This window comes from Salminus brasiliensis, chromosome 1 (assembly GCF_030463535.1).
Source record: "Salminus brasiliensis chromosome 1, fSalBra1.hap2, whole genome shotgun sequence".
NCBI lineage: Eukaryota > Metazoa > Chordata > Actinopteri > Characiformes > Bryconidae > Salminus > Salminus brasiliensis.
In genome coordinates, this window is record NC_132878.1 from 75148361 (window position 1) to 75165418 (window position 17058).

The 17058-nt window shown below is 38.7% G+C and overlaps 1 protein-coding gene across 3 annotated transcripts in view; it reads right to left on the bottom strand.

Annotated features, from left to right (window-relative positions):
* Window positions 1–528: 528 nt before the first annotated feature.
* Window positions 529–17058, bottom strand: part of zbtb47b (zinc finger and BTB domain containing 47b) — a 46617-nt gene continuing 30087 nt past the window's right edge. For 2 of the 3 annotated variants that reach the window (XM_072688874.1, XM_072688876.1), the window contains exons 3-7: window positions 16216–16469; window positions 14491–14638; window positions 12870–12985; window positions 11594–11738; window positions 529–10042 (exon numbers count right to left, since the gene is read on the bottom strand). In XM_072688874.1, coding sequence (XP_072544975.1) covers window positions 9675–10042; window positions 11594–11738; window positions 12870–12985; window positions 14491–14638; window positions 16216–16469 — 1031 coding nt within the window. In that variant the 3' untranslated portion in view covers window positions 529–9674. Of the gene's footprint in view, window positions 10043–11593; window positions 11739–12869; window positions 12986–14490; window positions 14639–16215; window positions 16470–17058 lie in introns of those variants that run through there. The other variant, XM_072688875.1, reaches the window with a different exon arrangement.

The following is a 17058-nucleotide window of genomic DNA, read 5'->3' on the forward strand; positions in this document are numbered from 1 at the left end:
ATCACTGGCGATGGAGCCTTTAATCTTCTGATGATCAGGAGACCCCCCAGCATTTTTCATTTTTCTACTGATGCATGCAGCTCACAACTGGTCCCTTTATGTGACTAGTATCCCGAAAAGATTTTCGTCACAATTTGACTTTACACTTGGTGGTCAAATGCGTCTTCCTGGTTCGTCAGACTGAAGGCCAACGGAAAAAAACACACAACAATCACTTTCAAACTCATTCCACAGAGTAAACCGATGTATACGCAAACACACCTGCAGCGATTCCATGCATTAAGTCCACTTTAAGAAAAGCATGCGATGCTTCAATGTTTTTAATCATGTTTTACATGTATGTGATCAGTGGTTTAGTGAAAGTGTAGAATAAACCCAATTCTATAATATGTTATTACCACTTGCGTGCAATCATTGGTGTAATGTGCAGCTGTGCATCATTTGTAGGAGGGTTTACCTAAGGACATACATGCACAAGACAAATGAAAAATGAATCCGACCCCCCCCCATTGATAAAAACAAGCATAGTGAGGTTTGGTATAATGTTTAATTTAGTTTACTATTGAAATGAAGGTTTTATTTTGTTCTGTTACAGACAGTAAACACTAACTGATACCATAAATGACAGAAAATACAGTCTAATGTTATTAGCACCTCTAGACACTAACGTCTTCGTATTGTTTTAGTTACTAGGTTAACAAAACCGACGTGAACTACTGCATATGTGTGTTCTTCTTCGTACACAAGGGTTTGACTAAGACGCTGGGTTTACATAGTAAAAGTGAAGGAAAAAATGCAGGAACAGTCACTCCAGAAGGGTTTAATACACATGAAGGAAGAGTAATATTGTTAGATATTAAATGTTTGAAGAAAAAACAAAAAAAAAGGGGTTCCGTCTTTGATTTGGTTGCAACATGGTCCATGGTACTTGCATGGTCAGTGGGTTCTCCTTGACCTTATATCTCCTGTATGTGCAAATTCTTTTAGGCTTCCGTCTCAAAACAAACATGATCAAACTGTTTTCTCTCTTTCAGTGTACATTTTCTGTTGCCTTAAACATGGTCACATAACAGTTCTTCTAACACATTGTAGCTTGTGAACAATAGAAAGAATTTAAGAAGGCCACAAAACGCTAACTGTAACACAACTAGCAGCAAACGAGTAAAAGAGAACCAACAAACAAAAAAGACAGAGATCATGGACCATTTCACCCATCACGTGAAAAACACATCCGCTTCCAAAAATACACAGTTTAAACAGTGCATTTCCATTCACTTAGCATAGGATTAAACCATCACACTTAAGATAAAACAGATAGTAAAATTGTACAGAAACTAGTTAGAAACTAAAATTTGGCCACTCGATTTTTAAAGAGAAACAAAAAAAGTGCATAACCCCCTCCCCCCCTTCAAAGATCATTTAAATGGACTGATCTGATTTATTTATAATAAGCTAGAACCTTACCTTCTTTGAAATCGTATCCGCAACAACACATAAAGTGCTTTTAAAAAAGAAAAGCTTTGCACTAAATCATGTTTTCAATTTAAGACTATTAATGAAGGTGCATTTTTTAAAAAACAACTGTGCAGTTAAACACTCTCTATAAACGTCTGTAAAAAGTTTCCTCTAGATTTCAGATATACAGTGCTCTGCAAAAGTCTTAAAGTAAAGTAAAGTTATTGATATGTGAAGCCCATTTCAGCCCATGTACGGTAACACAGATTGTTTCCAGACATTACCTGGAGAAGCTGCATGTCTGAAGGCAAACGTCAGAAGCATTTGTACCAGACATGACCTGGACCTGATCCTGCCAGCCCCCTAGTATAAAGTCCAGGTAATGTCCAAGTGAGCCCATGTTTGAATAGAGCAGGTTATTTCGCTGAGAATTCACAGTGGGTCATGCCGTACCTCATGCGTGCGCTACACAGACGCCAGCTCTTGCCTAAATTACACAGAGCTTTTCCTATAGTGAAAAACGTCTGATGTACACTAGATGGGAGAATGGGCACCTACAGAATCTGACGTTTTCTTTACACATATTTAAAAAAGGGCTTCAGTTAGTAGAGCACAGGTAGAAGAACACAGGTTGGTTGCTGAACTTCAGACACTGTGTGGATTTGTTTCGTTCCATTAGCAATTACTTTAATGAAGGACTGGCCTTCTTCCAGGAGAGTGCTGGAAATGGTTACGCTTAAACACTCACACACACACAAATACAATATTGTTTTTTTTGTTTATATTAATTCTAATATTTGTGTTTTTTCTTCAAATAAACTACTGGTCAAATGAACAGGTTTAAATATTATTTTCATAGATGCCTAGAGACTTTTGCACAGTACTGTAATATATATAATGTTATATACTGTATTATATATGATGTTATATACTGAGTGTCCCACAGCCCACATATTACCTCCCACACATTTAAACCCAGTACAGTACCAATACCAATGGGCACTAAAGAAAGACAATAATTAGCAATAATCTACTCCAATCCCACATAGGTATATAACATAATGCTGAATAAGGTGCAACAAGAAAAAGTGAAAATCTGAAAACACTGTACAAAAACAGAGGACAAAAGAATGTGGCAGAAGTTAAAGTGTTCAGCTTCAGTCTAGCATTAAAAGGCTTATAAATTCATCTGGCACAAGACATTATTGCAAGATCTGTATCTAAAAAACTTGACAAATTAGTCCTTTTCTCACTGCTTATCCTCCTCCCAGTCCTTACCAAAGTGCACAGATCAGTAGCATCATTATCTCGCCGATTATCAAGCCACTGTGATTCGTATTAGCATGTGAACACATTCACTACTGTGGCAGCTCCATTTCTTAGTAACGCTTAAGGCATGTTCAATACAGCACCACCTCAGCCTGCCTCACAGAACCTCCACAGCCTCAGTTAAATGTACTGAGGTTACAGTAACAAAACAACGCAAAGTTAAAGACTGGAAGCAGGACTGTGTCATCTTCATCGCTGGCCTATGGAGAATACCTGGGAACTAAGTAGTATATTTTCATTACTGGAAGGCGTTTTATAATACAAACACTGTGTTATAAAGAGGGGCAACTATCAAGATGTGTCTGAACATTAATGACACCTGCTGGCTGCTAGGGCTGGGCGATATGACAATGTATTCATGATCACAACGACACAGAAATACCACTTTCTAGATATTACCAATCCTGTATTTTTAACACTGGCCAATTCTAAAAGGGATGTGCACAGTCAACCATTTTAGGTGGCAGTATTAAAATACTCCTTAAATTGTAATATTCATAAATACCCGAATATCTAGCAAACACACAAAGTGGAATAGTGATTAGTAACAAAACTCATATAGCTAACACATAGTGTCATTAGCTTCTTCAGCCTTTTTCCAGCAGTTCTTTTTAATTACGGCATTACTGCTATTGTGGTGCATTGTGATGGTTAGTTAACTTACTGTCATACAAATTTACTACAAACTTACACATTTTGCATATCGCCCACCCCTACTTACAGCACACTAATGGTCCTCACAGTGTAAGTGTGTTTTCAAGCTTTTGTCCCAACTAATCACCAATACACCTTCCAATGATTCCAAATTTGACTGCTGATTGGTTGAGCCATTTGCAGGGACAAAAGCTTACGCCTACAAAAGACTTACAGATTTCGTTATGAAACCACTGACATATAGTTTAGACTTACTTAAGTTCCATTGTTCAACTAATCAATACCAGAGCATACGCTGCAATATAGTTAACATGCATATTGCCAATCTAGGCATGGTTGAGCGCAAGCTATTCCATATCAGTCACCGTCAGAATTCTCACAACTGCAGCCAGTAAAGCACACTGCCCCAACAAAACCCTCTGTATAAAGCCACGACCAGGGATTCATGAGCTTGTATGCATTTGCATATGTTTCTACAGTGTAATGTGTAAAAAAAAGTGTTTCTGTAGGTGATGAATCAAGGTATTCATACAATCCAAGTCAATTATTATGGTCAAAACAATGCAGACCAATCTTTAACACGAGACATAATCTTTTTGACATGATTGATTCCCCAGTGCATTTAAATATGGGGTGAGCTGCACTAACATGGGACAACTGAGCTTTATTTAGTGTAGGTCTTTATTGATAATCAATACAACTATGGGTTCACACAAGCAGTGACTGCATGTGAACCAAATCAAGTGACGTCTCAAATGTCAGATCTTAGATTCAGGTGGAGAAATCTTCAAACAGGAAGCAATACCTATGCAAAAATGTCCCACATTAGGCTAATTCACCCTACTGCAAAATGTGCTGCAACTGCAATGTGTAGCAATGTAATCATAATACTAATCATATTTAGTCCTCCTACAGAGTGTTTACATTGTACTTATTCATGTACAATGATTTAACAACTGCAAGTTAATGTAGTTTTTTACTTTCACAAAAAATAGCGAATTTTGACATCAGTAAAATTTAGAATTTTGAAAAGTGCTGATGCTGCTCCAAAACCCATGATGGTGGCTTTAATAAGGAATCCCACTGATCTTTCAAAATGTCTGCATAAGCTGCACCTTTGAGCTGTAAACTATGTCATTCAGAGAGAGTTTGTTGTAAAATAGAAAACTGTAAAGAAGACTTCCAGACTCCAGAATTTCTTTACAGTGCTGGTGATGGAAACCACTGGACTACAAACGAATATAGGCTTTTTTTATTTTATATCCAAAACCACCAGTGAACCTATACACATCATCTGCGCTTTGTATGCAATGTTGATTATCGTAAACTAGTGGAAAATCTAAAAAACAAACAAACAAAGAATATGTCTCTGAATGACCATTTAATTATGCAGATATCTTGAAAAATATCTACAGATGAAATGTGAAATTCCACTTTCAGTCAAACAAGAAGACAAGAAGTGTACCACTGGTAAAATCCATTTGGTATCAATCAGTAATTCACAACGTCTCACATATCCTCTCACAAATGCCACCGTTTGCACATATTAACGTGCAATGTGAGCGACTATAAAATTTAAGGTGCTTTAGTTTTTTTCTATTATTTTTTTTAAAGAAAAGAATCCTTTTAGAGCTTATCACATATACAAAAGCTTATCCACAACTTTCAAAGTCTCTCGATAGTGCTGACCCCCTCCACTACACGTCACCACATTCATCTCACTCTCAGTACGATGTAAACAAGAAAATAACGGCCCATACAGTAAATGACATGAAGTACACAACATATTTACAGACTATAGATACTGTACTGTATATCTTAATATGGACTATATACTTTGTAATACCTGTTAATGTGACTGGATTATACTGTGTTTAATGTTACAGTCTTCTCTGTATATGTTAAATATCCTCTCTAATGCTCTACAAGCAAGTCTTAATATCATCTCTATAAACTCTCTAAAATCTCTTTTCTCTAATCAGACCTTCCATGGCTTCTCTATAGCGACTCTTTAAAGGTCCACTAAGTTTTATCTGTAAAATTCACTATATTCCAACATAAGACTCCAACATATATGTCTGTTTTCACTGATTATATCCATTCGGAGGTAGATGCAGGGGAGTTTGGTGGATTATGTGGGTCCGAGAGAGGTGGATCACATCCTGACAGTGTTAAAATGACAGGTTTCATATATGAATGATTGACAGCTGAATGGAGTGTGGATTTAATATACATCAGTACATTGAAAGCTGCTTCTTCATGTGAATTATTTTTGTTATGCTGATTATTCAGCTCTACTGACCCATAAAGATGTCCCATAAGCATAAGGCAGAGGTAGAGAGAGTTCTGAGTGTGTAACTGACAACTAGCAATTACTGGCAGCTAAACAGAAATGATGACTCTGATAAAAACTAAAAAAATTAAATTGCCATGGATGTGGGACATGGGGATGCGGAGGAGACTACAAATATTAATATTCAATATAAATATTAATATAAACATTAAAATGCAATATTAATAATATAAGAATAGTTCAGCTATGTATGCTTGCTTTAGAGTTGAGTTTGTATTTGTATTTTATGTTCTATTTATAATCAGTCAAATAAAAAAAAGTTTGGACACTCCTGGTCACATTACATTTTTGTGTGTATTCTGTAGAAGATGTGTAACTTATTTACACCTAAAAGCTCAACAATAATTTGACCAGGAGGTGTCCAAACTTTTGCATACGACTGTGCCCTGTTAATGGATTAGGTAATTACAGCCAAAGCCCTTAACACCCCAACTGCTTACAATTTTTGGGACATGATGCTTAACACAAGCATGTGAAGTGATATTTTTAAACTTGAATAACGAATGTATTGTAATGTCACACATACACTACATGGACAAAAGTATGGGGACAACTACACATTACACCTACAGGAGCTTTTATTGTATCCCACTCTATATTTCTAGGCAATAATATGGATCTGGCTTCCCCTTCTAAACGCTTCCACTATTCAATAAAAGAACTCACAACTGATTGTGGAATATCTAGGAGGGAAGAAATTTCACCAACTGACCCATTACAGTACCATGCTGCAGTTCAGTGAGCTCTTTAGAACCACCCAGTCTTTCACCAATGTGTCTAAAGGCAGACTGTTTGGCTAGGTGCTTGATTAAAAACAACCTGTGGCAATGGGGCTGAATGCAAAACCTGAATTCAATGATTAAGAAGAGTGTCCTGATACTTTTGTCCATATATTGTATTTACTGTGCCACATATCCATATTCTGATTAGGTGCTGCTCATCTCATTTGCATAAAGAAATCAAAGGCATATATCTTTGCATGACATCATTGCTCATATCTTTCTCTACTTAAATAAACGTGGGTCAGTCCCTTAATCTGTAAGACTCTTCTAGGTTTTGATATAATAAAACTATAAATAAAAATATTATAATGTATATTATTAAGATGAATAGAAATGCAACTTAGTGAACCTTTAAAGCGTAAAATCTCAGCGTGACAAAAGTCAAAAGTGCACAGCAGGCCAAAACTTCATGAAGACTTGAACATAAAGGCTTGCTTCACCTACAATAATCAATGAGCTGCTAATTAAAACATGTATGCATTCTGAATTACGATAAACTGTTTGTACTGGCTGTTTTTAAGCCTAAGGGATATCAATACACTAGCAATGATCACTGATTCGTCATCTGATCAATGATCCAAAAAAAAAGTCACTGGAATGAAACTGAGTACCACCATCAGTGATTAAAGGTACAGAACAAAGCATCTATGTACAAATGACAATACGTCTTAGTGGAATATATTGCTCTATTGCTCTGCTACGTCTTGTATATCCTTCTCACTAATACAAAAGTAAATGAGGGCTCTGATTTTCAGTCACAATGATGGCCAATACACAGACCGATATTTATAAAGTGCTCTTCTACTTTTAAAAAAATGACATTTGTATTTAGTAAGTTTACTAACATTTTTTGTTAATGATTAAGAATTCATTCTGATAAGTGCTTTAGCTGTCTTAGACCTCCCATACTTCCTCTAACCTATGCACAGCACAGGCATTACACAAAACATGCTCTTAAAACTTCATACAGGGCACAATGCACCAAAGCCAGGCCTGGCACACACCATCATATCAAAACCCTTCAAGAAAGACCATGAAGAATAGAACATAAATATAATCTATGGTCAAAAATAAGGTGCAGGAGTGATTATGAATGCATTATATCTAATGATGGCATATGAGCACACAGGATTTGGTTACGGCAACGGGATACGTAAAGAGTTCATAGAAGTGGGGATTTGGTTATCGCTCCTACGTATAACTGCAGCATTTCCAACTCACGACTCAAGTCTTTGATCGCATGGCGCCCTCTGCTGGAACACATTTGTGGCTCCTCTGCTATGACACTGTCGAGGTTTGTGCCAGTCTGCTCCCAGCATCTGCGCACCCACACAGGCATAAAGGGCAGGATCACTCCGCCTGCAAGGACATTCTTAATGCAGAGAATAATCATCAGCAAAGAAAAACAAGCTTCCGTACCGCAGTCCTTAACCCCAAACCTCTGGTGACCTCTTTGCAACTTCTGCAGACTGGGCTTACATGGTGAAACCTTCACACAGCTTCAGCTAAGGGGAAAATTTCACTTGAAACGCAGAAGAAACCCAAACTGCAACTTTAACTGAAACAGGCCCAACAATCAAAACACTGGCCACATAATCATCTAATGAACACCACATCATGAACAAGAAGAAGAATTTGGCTGCGTCCAAAACCACACACTACCATAGTAAATAGTGGGGGAGAACGCTACACAACTGAGTGTGGGGTAAAATGTATAACATGAATATTTTAGGCAGTTAAACATTTTCAAACAGAACATGCTTTTGGACAACTTTTTATAATCCCTCTGAACCTAAACCAGCAAATACCTCCTACCTCCACTCATATACATTTGAAGAAGCACATGTCTGGACATTCTTCATAAATGGATAATCTAATGTCACAAAAATAACAAGTAGAAACATTTTATTGTTCTGATATTTGCTCTTTTACTTTGTGATTAAATCAAATAAATATAAACATGCCTCTGTTTGACACAGCATCTTTTTACTATAGTAATTATATTTATTTCCATTTAATCACAAAATAACGTATTTAAGTTTTAAGCTTGTGTTATATTATTATAATTATATAGAATTAATTGTGTTTACATAGATTTACCAGTTGTATGTATATTGAGGGCAAGTTGTAATGTATGCACTTATGCCACTTTCAGATAAAATTGTTCATAAACAGTATCAGTCAGATGCTGAAACTAAGTTTACATGCTCATTTGTAGAAATACAGATATTACTATATTACTAATATAGCTATTCAACTATTACACTTTTTAAAAATGATTTAAAGTAATGTTAACTAATTCTTTCACAAACTGTTAGGTCGTGCCCCCCTGTCCAATAAGTGCATCTCCATTAGTAGTAGTACACATGTGGTTTTGGACGCAAGTTTTTTGGGATAATGTTGCTTATTTGCTGGGAACTAGTTAGCTTAACCAGACTATAAAATGCTTAATCAGCTAATAAATGATTATGCAACTTGTATAAACAATCTAAATATAGATTGCTATATTGGAATCTATGCTGCCAAGTTATTCATGTTTTATCCCTATATTTAGCATTAAAAAATAATCCAAAGATTATAATGTATGCCAAATATTACATAGCCAGAGTGATCTGATATGTGAAAAATTCTCAGCTATTAATTCTGCTGACTAGAGTAATAATGTTTTTGAGTTGAGTTGCATCCAACTGTTAATGAATTCCACCAAACTAGCTGAATGAAAGTTTCACCGTGTAAAGACAATCTTAGGCCCGAACAGCAAGAAGCCAGCTCCCTTAGCTCTTACAAACAAGTATATATGAACAGAAATGAGAACATATTTCTTTGAATATTATGAGTAGCTACTTCTGACAATATAGAAAATATCTCTATGAGAATGCTAAAGTCATCGCTTGCACAGCATCAAAGATCATACAGTGTCACACACTGTTAAAAACACCTGCTACATGTCTCACGACTTCATTCAGCAGGTCAGAAACCCCCTCTCCAAGTGTTTCATCTCTCATGTAACTTGCATGGCTTGTACAGAGTCAAGCGACCTACCGCTTCAGCTTACGTTCCGAATAACGTAAATGGAGCCAGTGCGATTCTACCGAACACTGTTAGTTGTTGTTTGAGTTGACCCTTCCGGTGGAAAAGAGAGGGGGGGGAGGGGGAAGCCCCCCGATGGAGTGGAGGAGGGGGAGGGAGAGGGGGCTGGGCGTTTCAGCAGGAGGAGTCATGGATCGGCCAGCCAGCGGGCTGGGAGACGCAGGGTCCAGGCCCAGAGGGTTGCCGTCAGGGACTAAAGGGTTGCTGACTCGGAAGCACTTCTCCTTGTGGGCCTTGAGCATGTTGGAGAAGCGGAAGCGCTGGCCGCACACGTCGCAGGGGTAGGGCTTCTCGCCGGTGTGAGTGCGCCGGTGACGCTTCATATTGGGCCTGCTGGTGAAGCTTTTTCCACAGATCTCACAGATATACGGCTTTTCTCCTACAGAGAGAGCGCAGAGAGGAAACAAGACACTCAGAGACTAAGACGTCTTATCAATCTGCGGGTGTTAAAACGCATCAGCTGTGATACACTGATCTTAAATAAGATCATGATAATGTTGTTGAGGTTTATTTAGACTTATTTGTTGAGATACTTAGATATGTTATTGAAACTTTTGACATCTGCATCTAGCATTTGTCAACAACCTTGTGTACAGCTAATCAACATTCGCTTATGCATTACCAGTTGACTTTAAGCATAACCTTTATAAAGTTATTAGAACTGTTTAAAAACCCTGCAAAAATCTCTGGGCCAGCAGTCAGGACATTCTGCACTGTATTCCTGACCTGTGGTGTGTTCCTCTGATGGCCACTCACACCTTTTACAGCATTGTTGTTCTCTGCATAGTTTCAGAGAAACTGTGATCTAACAGTGGATGTTCAACTGCATTGATTCTGGCATCTTAGGATGAATTGTAATAATATTAAACAAAGAAAAGCAATTTTCTGTTTTCAAATGTTAAATTGTATTGTACTTAAGCGTTTCTACAGTCTATTAGCAATTACTAGTAATTGTACAGGGGTTACCAAACAGTAAACGGGGGTAGGATTAGCCAGTTTGTCATAAAATGTTTTATGTTTTAACATGATTGCATCATTTTGGTATAAATTGGTGTAAAAATGATGCAATTATGTTAAAACTTGAGATTTTATGACAAACTGGGTAATCGTTAGTGAACTGAATAAAAAAAAGGTCTGAGATTTATACCCCTGTACCATTCTGTAACGCTGAGGTAAATGAAACAGATTCATATGTGGAATTTATTAGTTCAGGCAGCCAACAAAACAGAGACCTAAGAAATACCAAAGCATAGTCCAAACCTCAAGGAAACAATCTCCCATGCATCTTGTTTGCCTTACACTAGGCAGTACACTATGTTGTTTCACATGAAGTGTAGACTCATTTACATTTAGTTTCATAGTAGTTTCCAAATAATCTGTAGTAGTAACAGAAAAATAAGCCTCCAAGAATAAGTGGCTAAAATTGCAGGGAACATGACACACTGTACTTGTATTAAATGTCTACCTGCTTTGTTAGCCTTCACTCTCTGATGCATTTTTGCTCACTTTGTTGCTAAGACTTGAAGAGAGAGATCCTGGAGGGGGCGCAGAGTTTTGTTACAGCTGTGTGGGTGAGACAACTTATTTTAGCCTTGTCACTGGTGAAGGCAAAGCTTACCCAAGATTAAGAGCAGTTATTTGTGTGTGCTCACAACAGCAAGATGTGTAGATAACATGAAAACACGGATTTAGGTATGGATTTAGGTGGTATCCTCCCTGTCAGAGTCAGAAGGTTTGTAATGTTTGCTTTATTAGCACATTCCACCCATTTCCTCTCCTTAACCTTGAAGAAGATCATGCAGAATTCCTCAGCATAATCATGAATCTGAATTGCAAATTTACATATCAAGCGTCATTAATCAGACAGAACACACATGCAAGCTGACCCCTGTGAGCCAAAAGCAGGCAGTGCTTCAGTGCCGGGTCCTACCAGTGTGTGTCTTCATGTGCTCGTCGAAGTACTGCTTCATGTTGAAGTCCTTGCCGCACCACTGGCACATGAACTGCTTGTGGCCGATATGGATGCTCATGTGAGAGCGAAGCTGGTACTTATACTGGAAGCGCTCACTGCAATTCTGCAACGGCAAAGGCAGACTCGTTACTTAGAGTAACAGAAAGGCCCTCGACACACTCCAAACAAAACACATTCCAACATTCCAATCTCCGCAGCTGGGTTAAAATGACTGGAAAACAGCGTTCATGTTGCTCAAACATCCTGCAACAACCACAGGCTTGTCTTTAACGGCAGTAGCAGGGATGTGACAACATTTGTTGTGAAAGGCACTATATACATACATTTTGAATTGAATTGAATTGAACAATCCAACACAGTGATATTAATTAAATTATGTTATCTTCTAACATTTCATGTGCTGGAATCTAAATGACTGTCTATGAACATCTCATCGTTGTAATACCAAAACCTCCTAACCTACATTGTTCAACAAATGAACTCATGATCCACTGACACTAATGCATATTTAAAAGCTCCATAACATCCAGTTTTCTTGTGCCTGTGTCTACACTTCTTTCAACTGTTAAAAGGTTCTTCATGCCATGTTTCAACAATGGTTCTTTATTCTATGGCACTGCTCAAAGGGTCTTTGTAGCACTGTGGTGGCAGTGGTGGATCAGTGGTTAGAGCGCAGGGCTACTGATAACAGGGTTGTGGGTTCGATACCTGGGCTTGGCAAGCTGCCACTGTTGGGCCCTTAAGCAAGACCCTTTACCCTCTCTGCTCCCCGGGCGCTGGAGTTGGCTGCCCACCGCTCTGGGTGTGTGTGTTTGTACTCACTGCCCCTAGTTCACTTGTGTGTGTGTGTTCACTACCACAGATGGGTTAAATGCAGAGGATGCATTTCGCTGAAGATAGTACAGTGACAAATATTTGCACCTTTACCTTACCTTTATTTTTAAGAGTGCAGAGGAACTGGTAAACCTCCATACATGAAAATTACTTTATAAAAATGACTTGAGGTAACAAGCAATTTAACTGGGTTTATTTAACTCAAACAAATCCTTTGAATCAAATAAAGATTCATTTAAAATATTTATTTGAGATGAATAAACCCAGTTCAATTGTAAGTCATTTCTGTAGGTTGAACAGACAAAGCACTTTTTACATTGGACAATGTACCACACATAGCCACTTAACAAGCTGAAGTTTAAAGTACAGTTGCTGAGCGGTCTGTGTGTATAAAACTCACCTCACACCTGAATGGTTTCTCCCCAGAGTGCTGCAGGGAGTGCACCTTCAGAGACATACTCCGCTTAAAAGACTTCCCACACGTCTCACAGGTGAATGGCATGTCCTTAGTGTGAGCTGCAGGCAAGCACACAGCTCCGGTCACTTAACGCATGTCTAATGTGTGTTCAGTGTGTACAGTACATTGACCACACTTAAGACTCTTCAAAAAATACCTTCTGCTATTTGCACAGAGCAACCCATACATTTAAGCCATAAATAATGCTTTCTTTCTTTATTCATTAAAATTATGAATATGATAAGAGGCATTAGAAATAAACTGATCGCTGTGAGGAGAACAAAGTGCCCTGTGTCTCTTGCTGGACAATAGATGAGGCCTATGAAGGAAGGAAGCACTTCTAGATAAAACGGTTTCCTCCCGTCTGTCAGGGGGGATTAAACAACACAGGCTCTGTTTTTCTGCTGTGTCTGCTGCACACTGCTGAGACAAGGTCACTGCAGTTCTCTGCCCCCAGCTGGACATTTCTCTTTCTGACCGGACTCTGCTCAGGAAAGCTCAGGCTTCAGAAGATGAAAGGAACTTACTGTAACAGGCCTAGGCCTGGGGGTTCTTTATTACGCTAGTGTAGGTTGGGTTCCCAAAAACATCTCATATGTGTGTGTGTGTGTGTGGTGCTGCTCCTTACTGCCACCTATCTGTCATCAATTGTCATAATTGCAGAGTTTGCCATTTTCTTGGATGGGCAGCTGCTGCATTTGGTCAATAAACACTGTTGTGTATTTGTGAATTAAACAGTACAATGTAAATCTGTATAATTTGTTCTTGCATCCCTTTTCAAACCAGACATAATACAATTTTCAACCAATTATGGATGTCCCTCAGTAGAACTACGCCTATTTTTCTTTGATCTAGGTGTATGAAATTTCAATGATTTATAAAACCTTTAAAGCAATTTAAAGGTTTTTATTGTTTTACATGCTATTTTACTATTGTTTACATATCAAAAAAGCTACACTTGTACTGTCTCATTTATCTCGTCATGGCTGTCCCATTGGGAACTGTGAACTGAGTTCACAGCATGTGATTCTCAACCCTCCTCTTGTACCCTCTTTGCTCACTTACAGCACAACACAGTGCTCCACACAGACAGCCAGGTAATCAGATCACAGTTATTTTATCAGATAATAGTAATTAAAAAGTCAATTTCCATTACACCAGTGGAATGTGTTTTTCTTCCAGGCAGCAGAATTTGTAGTACAACTGTAAATGGTTTTTTTTTTTACTCTGCAGTGTTTACAGCTGCAGTGTTTGTAAGCTGAATGCATTTTTATTTTTAAGACGGAAGAAGCCATTTGTTCATGCCTGTCTCTCCTAACATGCAAAAGGGTAGTGTTTGTAGCTACCTGTATTTTATTGACAGATACCTCAAAACCATCATTGTTCATGGAATTCAGCAACTGTCCTCTAGAAACTCTATTATAAGGGAGTTTCCAGTCAATGGGTTTTCTACTATTGGCAGTGGTCACTGAAAATTCATTAAAGCAGCATTTTGGGTCAAATTCTGCATCTGTATAATATTGTCAAAGAGTCCGATGTATTCCAGTACAAGCGCAGTACTCACCGACCATGTGCTTCCTGACATGTGCCATGGTGTAGAACTTCTTTTCACAGATCTCACAGGAGAACTTCTTCTCAGCATAGCCGTGGACGATCTTGTTGTGTTCATGTAAGGACCAGAGCTTTTTAAATGCTTTTCCACACGTCACACACTGAAATTATCAGAGAATCACAAGTTCACAAGTTGTGCAGCAAAACAGAATACTCTGCACGTCCCATGCTTCTCAATTTGCATAGATTCTGCAGTTTGTATGAACATTACAAATGGGCACCTTGACTGCAATGGAAAGTGATCTATAACAATAAACAAATATTAGAAATGTGAAAGAAAAGACTGACATAGAAAGGGCGCAATTTTCTCTGCATCAAAATGCTCACAGCGTTTTGGGCTGAGCTAATGTATGGGTCGCTATTTGCAGCCTAAGCTTTTCGGAGGGGGAAATGACTCTGCAGTCCTGCTTTAATGGCAGGATCCAGCTGTTCCTTGCAGCCCAGTACATCACATGCATACAGAACACACTCATCTCGCACTCACACACACACAGGCCTGCATACCTTTCCACTGGTTTGCTCTAAGTTTATAACTGTTTTTATGACAGAGCAGCAGAATTATGTCATGTGTTTTCTATTCTGAATGGCTGACCAAAGTTATATTGGTCAAAAATACTTCATATTGAATTCTAATACTGCCGACTTATTTTGACCATTCTGCATTAAAATCCTTTGTGAGAAAGTCAAGTTCTCCTCAACTGGAGATGCAATTTTTTTTACGCTGCTCAATCCAAACAGATCAGAGTGAACTTTTAAATATATATGGGTTAATCAGCTGTGTGTACACACGCAGCAACAATGACTTATGAGACCAAACACATTAGAAACCATACCAGAAATGACTAAATTCACATCAGCTTCTTACCAGGGCATTTACCTCTTGGATCCTCAAGTTAACATTTTGTGTGTGACGGGGTGGTTTGATGAGTCGTATGCATCGTATGCTCCACATTTCACACAAATGGTAAAACACACCAGTCATTCTCATTAATGAATGAGCAGATGCACTGACCAACTATAAAATTAACACCACCTGCCTAATATTGAGTAGGTTTTGCCGTCACAACATATCTGATCATTCTATGTTGTTCATTCAATGTTCAATCATGGGCTCTTAAAGACCTCTGAAGGCATCCTGTGGTATCTGGCATCAAGACATTAACAGCAGATCTTTAAGTCCTGCAAGTTGTGAGGTGTGCCCACAATGAGCATCCGTGAGCCTTAGGTGCCCATGAACTTGTTGCTGGTTCGCCTGTTGGCATTTATCGGACCGCTTTTGGTAGGTACTGACCACTGCATACCAAAAAATCCCACAAGTTGTAGAGATGTTCTGACCCAGTTGTCCAGCCATCACATTTTGGCCCTTTTCAAGGTGGCTCAGATCCTTCTACTTGCCCATTTGTCCTGATTTTAACACCTTTTTGTTTGTGTTAAAATCTTTAAAAACTGACTGTTCACTTGCTGCCACTGTAGATGAAGATAATCAATGTTTTTCATTTCACCTGTCACCTGGTGCTAATGTTATGGCTGATCAGTGTATGTTTCTGGTGGAGCACTTTATGAATCTGCCCCAATGGGTGTGGAGCTTCATGTCAAACAAAGCGATCAGTGAGTACTGCTGCACCTTATAATGTATGGCTGTGTTTCCTTTTGTAAGTGTCTGTATGTGTGTGTGTACCTGTATGCTCTTCTCACAGTTGGTCTGGTGGTGCAGCAGCAGTTCACTCTCCAGCAGGAAGCGCTTTCCACACTTGTTGCAGATTTGCATGCGGTTATGAGTGACATTCATGTGCTTCTCCAGATACCAGCGGTTGTTGAAGATGCGTGGGCACTTCTTACAAGGGAAATGCTGCTTCTCCTCCAGCTTCACCTTCTGTCCCATGGCCTCCTGCTCCTTCTTCCCTCGACGGCTCTCCTGGCCTGGGGTTAGGGCTGCAGAGATCAGTTAGACAATTATGTAGAAAATCAACATGTCATACTTAAATACGAGAGTGCTCCATAATGCTGAGGTGTACCACTGCCTATTGTGCATTTTAGAGCTTTCTCAGCACCCAACTCACATGATGCAACTAATAAAGTAACTAATATGCACTTCTTGTTGTGTTAGAGCCTGGAAAGCAACAGGACCAGGACTGATAACTACTGCACTATAATGTTCACATGATGAGGACTGTAGTGTCCTGTCAAGTCTTTTTTTTCAGTAGAGTATGGGGGTGATATGGGGGGTCTTTCTTCTTTTCAGTGCAGTAACATAAACTAGCATAGGATTAACACACCTGATATTAAGAATCCATCAACATTTACCTAGAATTTGTATTCATTTTCTTTTTCTGAACAGAAACACAATCTTCCTGCACTATTCATATCTCACCAGATGATAACTGGCCATGATGGAACGAAAGGTCAACATCTGATTCATTAGGTGTGTGGCCAGTATTAAATAAACTGCAAATTTGATTTTGGCACCAGATAACATCCTGACCTTACCCAAACCTTCCAGTGAATATTGCTCCTCCGTTTG